This window comes from Prenolepis imparis, unplaced genomic scaffold (assembly GCF_030444845.1).
Source record: "Prenolepis imparis isolate NDT839.2.m4 unplaced genomic scaffold, iyPreImpa1.0 SCAF_12, whole genome shotgun sequence".
Taxonomy (NCBI): Eukaryota; Metazoa; Arthropoda; class Insecta; order Hymenoptera; family Formicidae; genus Prenolepis; species Prenolepis imparis.
Genome location: NW_028141170.1, coordinates 12,544,770 through 12,560,887, shown reverse-complemented (window position 1 = coordinate 12,560,887; position 16,118 = coordinate 12,544,770). Strand labels below are relative to the sequence as shown.

Here is a 16,118-nt window from a genome sequence, read left to right as displayed (position 1 = left end):
GTTTTATACAAAAATTGTAGGGTTTTAAGTGAAGCATTACACAGAAAAATTAGTATGACCTTGAATAGCGTTCTCAAGGTCACGTAAAGATAACCTAGAAATTTTTAATGGGTATCCTCAATTTTTATTGCATATTATTGTAGCTTATCCCGAGGACTATTCAAGGTTATACTAATTTTTCTGTGTAATGCTTCACTTAAAACCCTACAATTTTTGTATAAAACATTTTTCTCGAAAATGCGTACTTTTCGAAATATTAAGGGGTTTCAACACTTTTTATGCACCCCTATAAAGCGCTGTATTTTCTAAACCATAGCGAATACGAAAAAATTTTATTTACATTATGTGTTCTACTCATGCTCCTCTTTCACCTCCTATTCGATTGACCTTACCTTTCCAGACACCCTGTATATAAAAATGTTTAAATAAGCAATATTTATAGTATCTTAGTAAAACTTATGATCTTTTATATTTCTTTTAGTCTAATATTGGTTTCAACAACGCAGAACAAGCATTAAAACAGGAATTACAGAAAGTTATTATGCTGGAAGAAGAGACTTTACAAAATCTAAATAAGGAACAAAAGAAAATAAAAGAATACATCATACAATTTGAAAATCAAACGCAACAGTGGAATAATATTATATCGTAAGTAAAATCATATGTACACACACGGACACGGACACGCATATGCATACACAAATATATACAGGATGTCCCGGAGATTATACTCGACAAACTGTGGGAGAATATTCAATACAAGTGGAAATAAGAAAAAAAGTTATATGAAGTTTCACTAGAAATGCATTTTATTACAAAGTTATAAACAAATATTGAAACAGAACATGATACAGATAATAATAATGGATTTTCTATGGAACCGCGTCCAATTCTCATTTAGCCCGTTTTCCCTATTTGTGGATTAGAAACAAATCTTAGATTCGAGATTATTTTAAATACTTGATATTGTATCAAATAAAATTTGTGCAGTGTGAAAGTGTCTTTTTAAGTTCTTTCCATAAAAAATTCAGATTTGATTTTAAAGTTTTTTCAGTTCGAAAAAGAAATCCAAGCAACTTGTTAAATTCACGTCTTGCTTGCTTGAAAAAGAAATCTCAAGGTCAACTCTAAATTTTTTATGGAAAGAACTTGAACAGACGAACACTTTCACACCTCAAACATTTTTTTAGGATTTACCAAATGGTAGTAATTATTTTTTGAAATTGGCTTTTTTCTAACTTTAACCCTAAATAACTCCGCGTGGACTTCCGAATACGACCCACGCCCGATTGCTATGAATTTTTGTAGAAACATTGTAAATGATGTCAAATGAATGTCCTTAAGTGTATTTTCACCGATACAAACATTTAATGCTAAAAATATTAAAATAATGTTCTGTATAAATTATTGTCTATTTACGATTTACGAATTACGAAAGACAATATGGTTGATCATTTGTGTGAGTTTCTGTGGAGGCAAGATGTAAAAAAACATAAATTAGATCCATTAAAAAAATTAATTGAAGACATTAAAGATGTATATTCTGGCTCAAAAAAGAATAATATAAATTGTTTCTTGTTGACGTTTTCGTTCTGATATTCTATTTTTGTATTTCTTAGGATTCTTTATATATGTATATTGTATATCTTAGGACGCTTTATATATATTTGGTATTAAATGTGTTATGTTATTTGAATATATCTTTCTTGATTGTCTATTGGAATTTACTGTGTTTAGGCATATACTTTACAACGTGAAGCGAGGTCCACCCTGCCTACCGGCGGGGAGGGTGCGGGAGGGGGGCCGAAGGCCCCCTTGCACCCCCCCCCCGTGTGTGTGTGTGTGTGTGTACCCATGTGAAAAGGCTCTATTCTATATAATTACCGACAATAATTTATATAGAAAGTTATTTTAATATTTTTAGCATTAAATGTTTGTATCGGTGAAAATCCGCTTAAGAACAATCATTTGACATCATTTACAGTGTTTCTACAAAAATTTATGGCAATCGGGCGTAAGTCGTATTCGGAAGTTTATCCATAACTCCTGAACAAGTCAATGTATCAACCTCCGCTTTATCAAAAATTTTCTTTTTTTATGTCTTTTCAAACGACATAGTACAATATGGGAGGTTTTGTTTGAAATTTTTGAGTTGGGGTTCTCCTGGGACACCTCCTTGGGGGAACAATTCCCGCAACCTCCTTAAAAGAGTAGAAATGTATTTCGCGATTTTTCATAATTTTGAGCCGTTTCCGAAATATAGGAAGTAGGAACAGATTTTATAGATACCCTGTATAATATAATACATATGTATAACATAATAATAGTTGGATTTCAACGAGATTTATAACTGTTGTTGAAAAAAATCGGTTTCTATTTTAAAAAAAGTAACGATTCTCGAAAGTGGCACTATATGTAAACAAAATTGATATCGCTGTCTTATTATGTCTCCCTTAAAGTCAAACAACTTTTGTGCGAAACATTTTGTTGTAAAATGCGTAAAAGAACAGATATATAGGGTGGGCCATTATATACTCTAAACTTAATGTCAAACTTGATATAGCAGCTTTAGCATGCATGAAAACAAGTCAAATATATCTAATAAACATATGTCCGAATCCGAACGGTTTCGGAGTTATAGGGTATTAAAGTTGCTTTTGTAAGAAAACATAAATTGAAATTCGCGAAACTCTAAATAACATTTTTAAAAAGCTTGAAGCAATTTATTAATTTGCGCTAGAAAATGTGTCGAAGTCGACGGAGGAATTTTTGAGCATCTTTTGTAAAGCTTTAAACAAAATAAAGAACATTAAATAATATTTATTTCAATTTGTTTTCTTACGAAAGCAACTTTAATACCTTATAACTCCGAAACCGTTCGAATTTGGATATATGTTTATTAGACATTTTTTACTTGCTTTTACGTGTTAAAGCCGCTGTACCAGTTTTGGCACTGAGTTCAGAGACACCCTGTATATAAATAATCAGTTTTACTCTGTATAATTGCGAAATTTTCGAAATATATTCAATAAAAATGTGGATGGCTAAAATCTTTGGAAGATTAGAGTCATCAGATGTCAAGGTCATATATGTATGTCAAGATCAATGTTATCGGAAATGAATTTTCTTTTAATTTTATCGAAACTTTGTAATAATTCTTAATGTACTTAATAAAAATATTCGTATGTTTCAGAATTTTCTTATGCAAGATTCAATGTGCAGAAGAAAATAAACAGACTGATGGCATAGTTGTACGAAGAGGAGGTGCCGAAACTCTTGTGTTACAGTAATCTTGTGTTTATCATGCATATTTATTATAATACAAATACTAGACTCAAAATATTTTAAATGTAGAATAAAATAAAACATATATATGTATATATACACATATAAATATAGACATTAAAAATTATAAACAATTAATATCCGTGTGTTTTATATACCTGTATATCTACTCGTGTATATTTAATATCGTAATTTGTGAGACAAGATTTCTTTCGATAATCTAATAAAATCGGATCACAAGATCAAGATAGACAAGATCAAGAATTGACATCATCCTTTTAATATGACTGAATACTAACCGTTCAAGTTTACTATACTGACCTCTGTCAGAGCTTAGATATACGTTATTGTGTAAGTAAAGTGAGTTGGAGAGGGTAGAGAGAGGAAAGTAAGTTGATTACCTCGAAGCAGTTACATCGTAGAGAGAGACGCGGCCTTACATCATGTGTGCATGAATAACGTGTTTTGTTCGTATTTAATTACATAACTCTATATAATTGAAGTCTATATAATGGAATCTATATAATTGAATTTAGTGTCAAATTACGAAAGGCATATATTTTCTTTAAAAAGATTCGGACGGAGTATTTATCAAAATTTATGGTACAATCATGGCAGTGAAAAATTTCATCGTTTTATTGATGACGTTATCGCTATTCATTGGTAAGTTTTTTTTCGATATTTATATGATCTTTTAAAATTATTCCATAAATTATACGCAAAAGTAGAATTTTTCAAATACAAAAAATATAATGAATGTCATTTAATGAAAGATTTTAGAAAAAACTTTTTAAATTAACAATAAATCTATTGTTAAATGAAAATCTGATTGCAACATGTGTTTATACATATTGTATGCACACACACACACACACACACACACACACACACACACACACACACACACACACACACACACACACACACACACACACACACACACACACACACACACACACACACACACACACACACACACACACACACACACACACACACACACACACACACACACACACACATATGAGAAAATTAGTATGATTTGTACTTTTTTGTTAGTTTTGTGTGTGTGTGTGTGTGTGTGTGTGTGTAATAGATAATAAAATAGAAAACATAATTAAATAATTTAATAAGAGAATTTAATTTAATTAACATAATTAAATTATTTAATTAAACGTAGGTACTTTAATACATAGTAAATATATATATTTAATAAATTTAATTATTTTAAAGTAGATAGATAATTCAATAATAATAAACACAATTTAATTAATATCTCTATTACAAACTTAATACTTATAAATTAATATAAATTAATACAAATGTTGATAAAGAATAAAAAATTAGAAAGAAAATTATATTATTAAAACATAACTCGTTATATATAAAAGTGACGTATTTATTATCTCAATACGATATCTGAAATGACCACTGTAACCTAATAAACATGATAAAAGCATTGAAAATATAAGCCGTCCTATATAAGATTTATATACATAGAAGCATAATATTTTTAAATTTTATATATGTATATTTTAAATATATTTATATTAATTTTATATATATATTTCCTTTTATACAGGGTGTTTTAGGAGGAATGGTCAGCATTCTAGGACATGAATGTACACATCATTTTAAGTAAAAAAAGTTTATATGTATATAAATGTGTCTTATTCTGGACGTTATAAAGATACAGCGTGTTTAATTTTAAGAACGAATACATTTATTAATTTAATAAAACAAAATTCTATTAAAAAATAACATTAAATTTTAAGCTTACAATAAATTTGAATAATTAATAATAATTAATAAATAATAATTATTACACCATTTTATTTACACCTGAAATTAAAAATTTCAAAATACACATGACTTATCAAATGTGACCTAATGTTTACATTCGTAACCATGGTAACAGAAAATGACGAAAATTTAATGTAATTGTTTTATACCATTTGATTCTACTATAAATTAATAAATTATTGATTCTTAAAATTGAACACGTTGTATTTTTATAACCGTCCAGAATAGGAGACATGTTTATGTTTATATAAACTTTTTTGTTAATATGATGTGTACAATCATGTCCTAGAATAGGTACTATATAATATATATATATATAAAGGTGCGTACTGAGGCTTGAGCATTTTTACGCGCACAAACGATTTGCGCGCACACATGCTCTAGTGTGGATGCAGCATTTTTGTTTCAACGCACACTCTGAGCACGCACGAATGCGATCTGTCGCTTGTCGGTTCATCAAAAGAATTACGTGCGAATCGATGCTCAGTCTGGACGTGTTTGCGGAATTAAAACGAATTTAAATAAATTAATTTTGCTATTAATTAAATTAATAAAAAATTAATAAAATAATAATTAATAATGAATAAAAAATTAATTTTGCTATTAATTAAATTAATTAAATTAATTAATTAATTGCTTTATATTAAATTAATTAATTTTGCTATTTTTTGATTTATTTTCGGCGAACAAATGCAGCACAGTTTTGTACGCATGAATAAAAATTGTTGATATCAAAAAAAGTTTACTTACACGAACGTTCGTGCACGTAAAAGTCAGTACGCACCTTTACACACACACACACACACACACACATACACACACACCACACACACACACACACACACACACGCACGCACACGCACGCACACGCACGCACACGCACGCACACGCACGCACACGCACGCACACGCACGCACACGCACGCACACGCACGCACACGCACGCACACGCACGCACACGCACGCACACGCACGCACACGCACACGCACACGCACGCACGCACAATTTTACATAATGTTTTTATACATAATTTTTAAAAATTTTATATATGCATATACAGGGTGTTTCCGGGTTAAATGGCCAAACTTAAAATATGAATTTAGTACATCAAAACAAACAAAAATTTTATTTGGAAGTTTGCTCGCAAACGCTTCGTTGAAGAGATATTAATTTTTGAAGTTATCGAACTATAGGAATGAATAATGTCGAAATATCTCTTTTTCTGTTTTGAAGATCGAAGGTCATTGACAAGCTTGTGTGTAAATACAACAGTCTTTGTACTGTAAACAAAGCTCCATCTATTCGTACCAAATAATTTTCAGTTTATTGAATACTTTCATGAAATAATCAAGTATAATCATGCCTCATACGTATTCGAATGGCGAATATGCCGATATGGTGTATGTAATATGGGTTTTGTGGTGGAAATGTTAACGCTGCTCGCTAATATGAAGTGCCTGTTAATGATCTTCAATCATTAAATCGGAGAATAGTACAAGCGTGCGAAGAAATTTCAGACGCACAATGTCAGTCAGCCACTCGCTCTTTTATTGATAGCTGCAATGCTTATCTCCGAGCTGGAGGTCATCATTTTGAACAAAATAACAACCAATTAATAATTAAATTAAATTGATTACTGTAAAGCAATAAAGAGGATAAACCTAAATTATTTCGACATTATTCATTTCTATAGTTCTATAACTTCAAAAGTCAATATCTCTTCAACGAAGCGTTTGCGAGCAAACTTCCACATAAAATTTTTGTTTGTTTTGAGGTCCTGAATTCATATTTTAAGTTTGGCCATTTTTAACTCGGAAACACCCTGTATATATATTTTCTTTGATGTATACATATACATATATACTCCTCAAAATAATTAAGGGATAAAAAAAATTGGCTAAAAAATAGCCAAATTTTAAACAGCTGTCTGTTAAAAAATGGGAATTTAAATTTTTAATAAGTTTTAAAGCTTGAAATCTCTACCTTTGAAAAGACAGCTGTTTTTCACTTTTTTTCAATTTCGGTATTGTTTACATACAGAAAACAACGAAATGAAAAATTTTCTTCTCACTTTGTGGACGTATCATGCACAAAAAAGATCTGAAAAAACTTTTTTACTTTTTGCGTTAAAACCTAAAGTTTTTTCTGCAAAACCTTTTTTTTAAATTTAAATCTCGATTTACTTTTTCTATAAAAAAATACTTACCATTTTTTATTTAACCAACAAAATTAAAGTTATGGTTTAAAATTTTTCAAAATTGTCACACGGTATCAAAAATTAGAAACTTTATTTAAGTTAAATTTTGGTACCTCACAAGCTGGAGTTACTTCAATACAATTTACTTCAATTTACTTCAGTTTTGGGCAGGAAGGGGTGATCGATTTGACATGGAATGATCTAAGCATATATATACATATATATATATATATATATATATATATATAACATCTACATTTACATATATAATTTCTTTTATGCTCACGCATATAATCTTAAGATTTCAATAACTTTAATTTACATTTTAGGAAACAGTAAAGCAGGATGGAAATTTTGGAAAAATGATAAAGACACTACTACTACTACTACTACTACTACGAGCACTACTGCGGTTTCTGTAAATACACGAACTATAATTTCGGAATTCGGTACGGATAGTGTTGTTTCAAGACCAAACATACCGAGAACCAGTCGTGGAAATGGTCAACCTATCGGAGTTAGAGAACCATCTCAAAACCAGCCATCAACAATACCTCTAGGATCAACAATTAACAGTGACAGTGAGATGAAATTCAATCTATTTGTTGTTCTATATACAATGTCTCATTTTAATTAATTTAGTCGATTATTGAAATAAATTAATACTATAATATTTCCTACAAAAATGTAAGAGGATGGCAAAAGAAAAACCAATTGATTCATTATAATACTTTATATACTTTAATTTAAATGCTCGAACATTTCACAAAAAGAGGCTTCGATTCTACGAAAACACGCGTTTATATCCTATGAGCAGCCCTGTTGTTAAGGACTACAAATATTTTTGGAACTAAATTATTTCTAAATGGTACAATAACACTACCTATATTATTAATTCTTACAAAAGTTAAGATTTCGAAAAAGAAAAAGAATTGATAATCTTGAATTTTAAATAGGGTCATATTTCGAAATTTTTGCAGCTGTTTATAGTTCCAATTTTTTAAAAACAATTATGTGTTTTCTTTACGCCAATTGATTCCTCTCATTATTTTGTGCATACAAGTATTGAGGTAAGGTCATCGAAAAATGAATATTTTATAAGATATTTTATATTTATGTAAAATTATGTCAAATTAAGTTATAAAATATCTCGTAAACTATTTATGTTTATGTTGTATTTTATTATGTATAAATTTAATTATTATAACGAGATTTAATGCAAAAATAAATAAAAAGAAAAATTATTACTTACTTAAAATTTTTTATTCTAAATATATATACAATATAACAAACATGCATTTTTCATTCTAGGTTCCAGACCATTTCCAGAAGGAATAAATCAGTCTGCGGCTTCTCGTACCTCGATCATTAATCGACCAGGTTGATATTCTACGATAAATGCGTTTATAACTTATTGTTAGACATTTACAAAGTACTAAACTACTGTTTTTCTTTAAATTCTCGATCAACATTGGTGTCTGGAAACATGCCGATTGAATCAACTCAATTATCAGTCACAGGTTTATATTACTTTATTTAAGAGATTTTTATGAGACATCAAAATTTTCTTTTTGTCGTAAAAATTAGTTTAACTAAATTTTGCATATTTGAAATCGGAAAACATGTCTCAATCATATGTTTCATTCAATGAATATGGGTTACTATCTTTTATAATTAATGTCATAAAATTAAGTAATAATGGATATTTATAAGATGTTATTTCTTAGACCAGCCAAAGATTCATTCAAAATCGAAAAAGATTCATTCAATCAAAAGTCATTTTGAAGACGTTTTAAAATCCAAATACGAGGCGCGTTTTTAAAGTAAGATCCGTTTTGAAATAAAAAAAAGATCTTAACATATAAATAATTTATTATAATCAAAAAACTTCTACAAGCTTACTTTAATTTTCCACATAATCATCATTGACTTCCACCCATTTCTGATATCGTTTCAACAGATTCCTAATTCCATTGTTTTAAAAGTCTGCCGCCAGTGTCTTGAACTAGTTAGTAATACCGTTTTTTAATTCGCTTTTCTTTTCGTTATTCAGTTTGCTTTAGGAAATTGAATAGACAATTCTGAAACCGTAAAAACCGCTGATTTTCAATAATTTTTGTATTTACTTCTTCCATTAAACCTTCTGTCATCATTGTTGGGCGACTGCTACGTTCTTCATCATGAACATTTGTTCGTCCTTCTCTAAACAAACGACACCATTGCCTAACTTTATTCTCATAACATTTGATCTAAAAACCTCACAAAGTTGTCTATTCAATTTCCTAACGGCGAACTAAAGAACGGCGTTACTAACTGGTTCAAGACACTGGCGGCAGACTTTTAAAACAATGGAATTAGGAAGCTGTTGAAACGATATCAAAAATGGGTGGAAGTCAATGATGATTATATGGAAAAATAAAGTAAGCTTGTAGAAGTTTTTTGGCTATAATAAATTATTTTTATATGTTAACATCTTTTTTTCATTTCAAAACGGACTTTACTTTAAAAATGCGCCTCATAAATATCCTTTTGTAATTTTTGATATTAGGTTTCGTAATTTTGATCTAGAGATATGAAGAATCTGACGATCCTTTACTGAGATATGTTGTAGGTTATCTCACACTTTCAAATTAAAATTGTTTTTTATCACTCGATAAGGACCACAACCACATGGTCGAAACGTCGTGATATGGAATAAAATTATCTACACGTTAGTTTGGTCGATTATTTCCACATTCTCCTAGATATATGTGTTGTTAAGATCATGATTCTAAGTAATCTTCAACAGATCTTGCTTGTTGTTTATTAACAAATAATAATGCTCAATATCAACGTAATTACTCAGGACCGTGGTCAATATTAACATGGTCAATTGTAATGTAATCAATATTAACGTGGTTAATCGAAACCGTTATCAATCTGGACCATGATCAACCGGAATTGTGATCAAACGGGACAGTGGTTAATCGAAATCGTGGTCAATATCAACATGGTAAATTGCAACGTGGTCAATTTTAACGTGGTCAATCGGGACCGTGATCAATATTAACGTGCTCAAACGGGACGCTGCCTTTTACAATATATCCTAACTCATCAAAATCAGTGAGAGATAGTTTCGATCCTTTCTTATATATGTATATGTACATATATTTATTATGTGTATCATATAGATAGTGCCGTAACGAGTCTGCGTCTGGTGCAAGTTCAATATTTTGCGCTCTTCCCTTTTCCTCTGAAATATATCTGTAATACAAAAATTTAACTTTTAAAGTAAAAAGGACGTTTATTTGCTGCAAATAAATATATATATTTTTTACAGATTTTTTCTAAAGAAAATTTAAGTTTTTTATATTAAAAAATTTTTTTATTTTATCATCTTGACTGCGCTTTCCCCCTCCCCTGAAGTTTGCATCTAGTTGGGAGCATCGACAGCACCGTCCTAGTTACGGATATGGATAATATATATATATATATATATATATATATATATATATATATATATATACATACATATGTATAATATATGTAAACAGGGTGTTTTATTTTAAGTGATTCAGTTGATTTAAAATAAAACGTTTTTGGGAAAAATATTCCATATAAAAATTGTAGAATTTCGAGGAAGACATAATATCGTAAATTGCCTCTGGGTGGTGTTTTCCAAGTCATTTAGAGGTCAACACAAGTTTCTTTAAATGGAACCACTTATTTTTTTTACATAAATTTATTCCTCGTAATATTCAGTATAAGAAGTTATAAAAATAGATGAAAAAATGAATATAATTTACGAGATATTTTATACTTTAATTTAATATAATCTTATACATATAAAATATGAAACATCTCGTAAACTATTTCGTTTTTTGATGTGTATTTCATTTTTCGATGTCAACTATGTATTTTTTTACACCAATCATCGATTTTTTTTCATTATTTTGTGCATAAAAGTATTGAGGTAAGATTATCGGAAAATGAATATTTTACGAGATATTACATAGTTCATATAAGATTATGTCAAACTAAAATATAAAATATCTCGTAAACTATTCATTTTATGGTCAGCTTACTTTTATAACTTCTTATGCCGAATTATGAGGATTATTATCAATTTATGTAAAAAAATAGAAATGTTCCATTAAAAAAAATCTAGGTTGACTTCTAAATGACTTTGAAAAACGCCATCCAATTCTAGGTTACGATTTTATATCCTCAAAATCCTACAACTTATACATATATAGAACATTTTTCTTGAAAATGTTTTATTTTGAAGATAATCGATTGTATCACTTAAAATGAAACATCTTCTATATAATTTCAAGGAAATTTCAAGGAAAAATATATTTTTTCAACTTTAATTTATCTTTATTTGATAATAACTTTTTTTAATAAACAATGAATGGAAACTTAAACTGTTGAAGGTTATTCAAGGTCATGCGTGACCTTAAGAACATATGTCAAAGTCAAGATTATTGAGAAAGATATATTGTAGACATATGTATATTAATGTAAAGAATTATTGCATTTATTTATTATATAAATTATTTATGAACTTGCAATATATAGATGTGTTAGTTAGGATGAAAACAGTAATGCGCTTAAATGCGAAGAGCGTTCAAATTTATTTATTCATACATTTCGTGGAACAAATTAAATTTGAATTGAAACATGATTAATCATAAACAAAGATTAATGAAGTGTACTATTGGTTTTTGCGATTTAATAACCACGAAATAAAATATAAAAAATAATATAAAATAATATAATATATAAATAAAAAATAATATAAAAAATTCTACATTAATATTAAGAAACATGTATATAGATGTACATATATGAGAGAAGAGAATATTAGAGCACGATAGTGAATTTCAAAACAATATATATAATTAAAACAGTGCGACAGAAAGATTTATGTATCTTTGCATTTGAATCAGGTAAAGATGAACGTAGGACTACATCCGAAAGACCAACGCAACTTGCTCAACCTAATCAATACAATGGTCCTGCATTACCAAGAGATGTAAAGGCTAATGCTGTCACGGATGCTACAACCAGAGCAACTGCAGATTCTACTAGAAAAGTAAATTCCAGTAATCCAACGTACAGCAAAGGAAATACAGTTACTGATGAGGATTTGGAAAAACTTTCTGAAGCACTTTATATCAAAGAGACGAATAATGCAAATCAATATATAACAGTTAATCTGCAAAAACAGACTACCAGCAGCAGTCCGATGGATCAAGCTCCGCAGCCGTAAGAAAATTATATTCTCAAGGTGTCCAATTGTAATCGACTACTCTTAAAAACTTTTTATTTTTGATTTGACTACAAAATGTTTCAAACAAAAGTTGTTTGATTTGAAAGGGGATAGAAGCTTAAAATGGCGCTACTAATTTTTTTCTATAGAGCATTTTTCAAAGTCATTTAAAGGTTATTTATGTTTTATTTAAATGGAACTACTATAATTTTTTTTATACATATAAATCGACTCCTCACAATTTTCTGTATAGAAAGTTATGAAGGTAAGAGGCAAAAAAATGAATAGTTTACGAGATATTTTATACCTAAATTTGACACTAAAGATACATAAACTATCAAAAACATCTCGTAAAATTTTCATTTTTCGACGATCTTATCTCAATACTTTTATGCATAAAATAGTAAAAGGAATCAATTGGTGTAAAGAAAACACATAGTTGTTTGTAAGAAAAAGTATGTAGCTACTAGGTGCAAATTATATACTTTTTCTTACAAACAACTATATGTTTTCTTTACACCAACTGATTTCTTTCATTATTTTATGCATAAAAGTATTGAAATAAGATCGGCGAAAAGTGAATATTTTATAAGATATTTCATAATTTATGTACATACCTTTAGTGTCAAAATATCTCATAAATTATTCATTTCTTGGCCAGTTTACTCTTATAGCTTTTTATGTAGAAAATTGCGAGGAATCGATTTATACAAAAAATTATAGTAGTTTCATTTAAAAAAATATAAATGACCTTCAAATGACTTTGAAACATGCTCTATAGAAAAAAATCAGTAGTGCTATCTTCTATCCCCTTTCAAATCAAACAACTTTTGTTTGAAACATTTTGTAGTCAAATTAAAAATGAAAAGTTTTTGGGAGTGTCGATTAAAATTGGACACCTTGTACAATAAAACATATTTATTATTTATAATCTTAATATATAATAAAATATATTTATTATTTATAACAAAAATGTCAATAAGTCAGTGTCAACATTATGACATATGAATTATTTAGGTATCAAATATTATTTTTCCCAAGTTATATATATCTTAATTGATCAAATTGTCATTTTTTACAGCCTATTGACAATAAGTTCCGAAGCTCTCCAAATTTCTACGATTCAAAGGGTGCTCTCCATATTCGATAATTATCAATTAGATACTCATACAAATGAATATATTAATCCGGCACAAAGACAAGAAGAAAGTTTTCTTCTTGATACTTTTCTGAGTACAAATGTAATGTCTACTGCTATGCGTTTTCTCGCAGATAAAGGATTCGTAAAGCGAGATTATTATGAGTATAAAGATATTTTAAGAAGAATTTGGTTCAATCTATTCTCACGTGGACAAGGTAAAATTGGTAGCACTGGATTTGAACACGTCTTTATGGCAGAAACAAAACGAGTAGATTCGGATACACAAGTACTTGGATTACATAATTGGATCTATTTTAATGTAGAAGAAATAAAGCGGCGTGCCGACTACTTAGGTTACATTAAAAAAACCGATTTAGGAAACGTAAGTAATTTTTGAATAAATTTTTCAATATATATAATTTAGACAACCTGCCAATAATTTCAATATTAGAAAATCATATGAATGTGAACGTGTTCTTTTTTGTAGAAGGGATCTATTATTAAGATGCATGTCAAATTCAATAATCACGATAAACCGGTCACGACCATGTTCGTTGGAATTTCGCCCGAATTAGAAATGTCACTTTACACCGTTTGCTTCTATGCAAGGCCAGATGGAAATTGCCCTGTATCTCTGGGTAGCACCAAGTTTAATATAATAACACGCAAATTTAGATATAGAGGAAAAGATTTGATTGGAACAGCATATCCGGAAATTTAATCTTTTTCTGTGTATATGTATATACATATCTAATTCATATATGTATATACAGGATGTTTCCTAAGCAAGTACAAAATTTTTAAGATGCTATTCCTTGGTTTATTTTATGAAGAAAAAATCATACAAACATGTTTTAAACTGCTTTGTTTCGAAAATACAAAATGTCAAAATAGTGAAAAAAATATGCATTTTAAAGAAAAATGTTTCAGACAAAAGTTGTAGAATTTTGAGAGGAAAAAAGTTGGCGCTACCGACTTTTTCCTAAAAGGCGATTTTCAAGATCATTTGAAAGTCATTTATGTTTTTTTAAATGGAACTAACATAATTTTACATAAAATAAAATATCTTATAAAATATAAAATATTCATTATTCGTCGATCTTATCTCAATTCTTATCGCTATTCTCTTTATATTATTTATTATATTATTAGCTTTCATTCATTTTCTTATTTTATATTAATAATTATATACCCAGCAAACACATATTATAACAGTTATATAACATTGGAGTCAAAAATTAAAATAACAACGTTATATTTTTATTATATAATTGTTATGTATTATCTATTTATTATTGCTATATAACATACTAGCAAACGCATATATTATAACAGTTATATAACATTGAAACAAAAAATTAATATAACAGCTGTTATATATTTATTACATAAATTTATATATCATCTGTTTGCCGTTGCTATATAATATATTAGTAAATACCTATTATAACAGTTATATAACATTAGAATAAAAAATTAAAATAACAGCTGTTACATAATATTTATTATATAAAGTATATAACTCGTTTACTGTGTTGTTATATAATGTGTACGAAAAATAGTTATATGTTTCTTCATTTGCGTGTTTTGTGCAATGCTGCTAAATTTCGCGGTTTTTGTATACACACGGTCTTTTCCCGCGTGCTAAATGCATAATGTAGTGACAATGAAAAACCAATGTTAAAGTAGCGCTGGTGTCAAAGTGATACGTGATCGCCTCTCTAATAAAATATGATTTATGGTTGATTTATTGTTGGCGGGAAAGCCGGCAAAAAATATTGTGCTGTGCCTTCGTGTTGCAAAAGATTCACTTTCTTTACATAAACCAAAGACTGTAAGTATATTTAAAGTACTTATTATAAGACTGTTATATATTTTATATAACTGCGATGTTCGTCATTCCTCTAATATGCTTTTTCTTACAGAGATTAAAACTCTCTCCATTGAAAGATTTGATCGCCACATCTCGAGAGACCCTGAGCTATTGCTATTCGATCATCTGTAATTCGTTCATCGTAAGTACACAATTATTGTGGGTGAGCTGTGGAATGCTGGATTTTATATATTGAAGAAGGCGGAAAGTGTAAATATACAATTATTAATATTGCAAAATTTTTTAGGTTATATAGCGATATAGCCATATAAAAATATTGTAATCTGTACGCTATATATATATATATATATTGTATGTCTTATTTCATAATTATTATTTGCATATTATATGTTCTTTATTAATATTATATACTTAATAGATTCAATCAGTAAATATTTTATTCATCATCAGACATTTGTGAAGTGTCATCGAAGCATCAATTTTTATGGTTTTCATATATTTTACAATAAGTCATTGTCAATAAGTGTATTAATTTTTTAAAACTGCTCTTTAAGATATTTTGCATATACAGTTTATATATATATCGCATATTTTATTTAATTTT

The 16,118-nt window shown here is 28.6% G+C and overlaps 2 protein-coding genes across 3 annotated transcripts in view; both read left to right on the top strand.

The window, feature by feature from the left end:
* LOC145943851 (intraflagellar transport protein 81 homolog) overlaps positions 1 to 3,356 on the top strand; it is a 42,470-nt gene extending 39,114 nt beyond the window's left edge. The window contains exons 12-13 of the mRNA XM_083051724.1: positions 482 to 648; positions 3,194 to 3,356. Coding sequence (XP_082907850.1) covers positions 482 to 648; positions 3,194 to 3,290 — 264 coding nt within the window. The 3' untranslated portion in view covers positions 3,291 to 3,356. The remainder of the gene's footprint in view (positions 1 to 481; positions 649 to 3,193) is intronic.
* Positions 3,357 to 3,686: 330 nt separating this feature from the next.
* On the top strand, positions 3,687 to 15,695 carry LOC145943503 (endoribonuclease Arlr-like). Of its 2 annotated transcripts, XM_083051066.1 has the most exons (8): positions 3,688 to 3,948; positions 7,615 to 7,866; positions 8,597 to 8,665; positions 8,743 to 8,805; positions 12,217 to 12,535; positions 13,621 to 14,062; positions 14,168 to 15,514; positions 15,606 to 15,695. In XM_083051066.1, the coding sequence occupies exons 1-7, from the start codon at positions 3,897 to 3,899 to the stop codon at positions 14,399 to 14,401; spliced, it is 1,431 nt and encodes a 476-aa protein (XP_082907192.1). In that variant the 5' UTR covers positions 3,688 to 3,896; the 3' UTR covers positions 14,402 to 15,514; positions 15,606 to 15,695. The 2 variants fall into 2 exon arrangements, with proteins under 2 accessions (XP_082907193.1, XP_082907192.1); XM_083051067.1 differs by lacking the exon at positions 8,743 to 8,805 and having other exon boundaries at positions 3,687 to 3,948.
* The last annotated feature ends 423 nt before the right edge of the window (positions 15,696 to 16,118 follow it).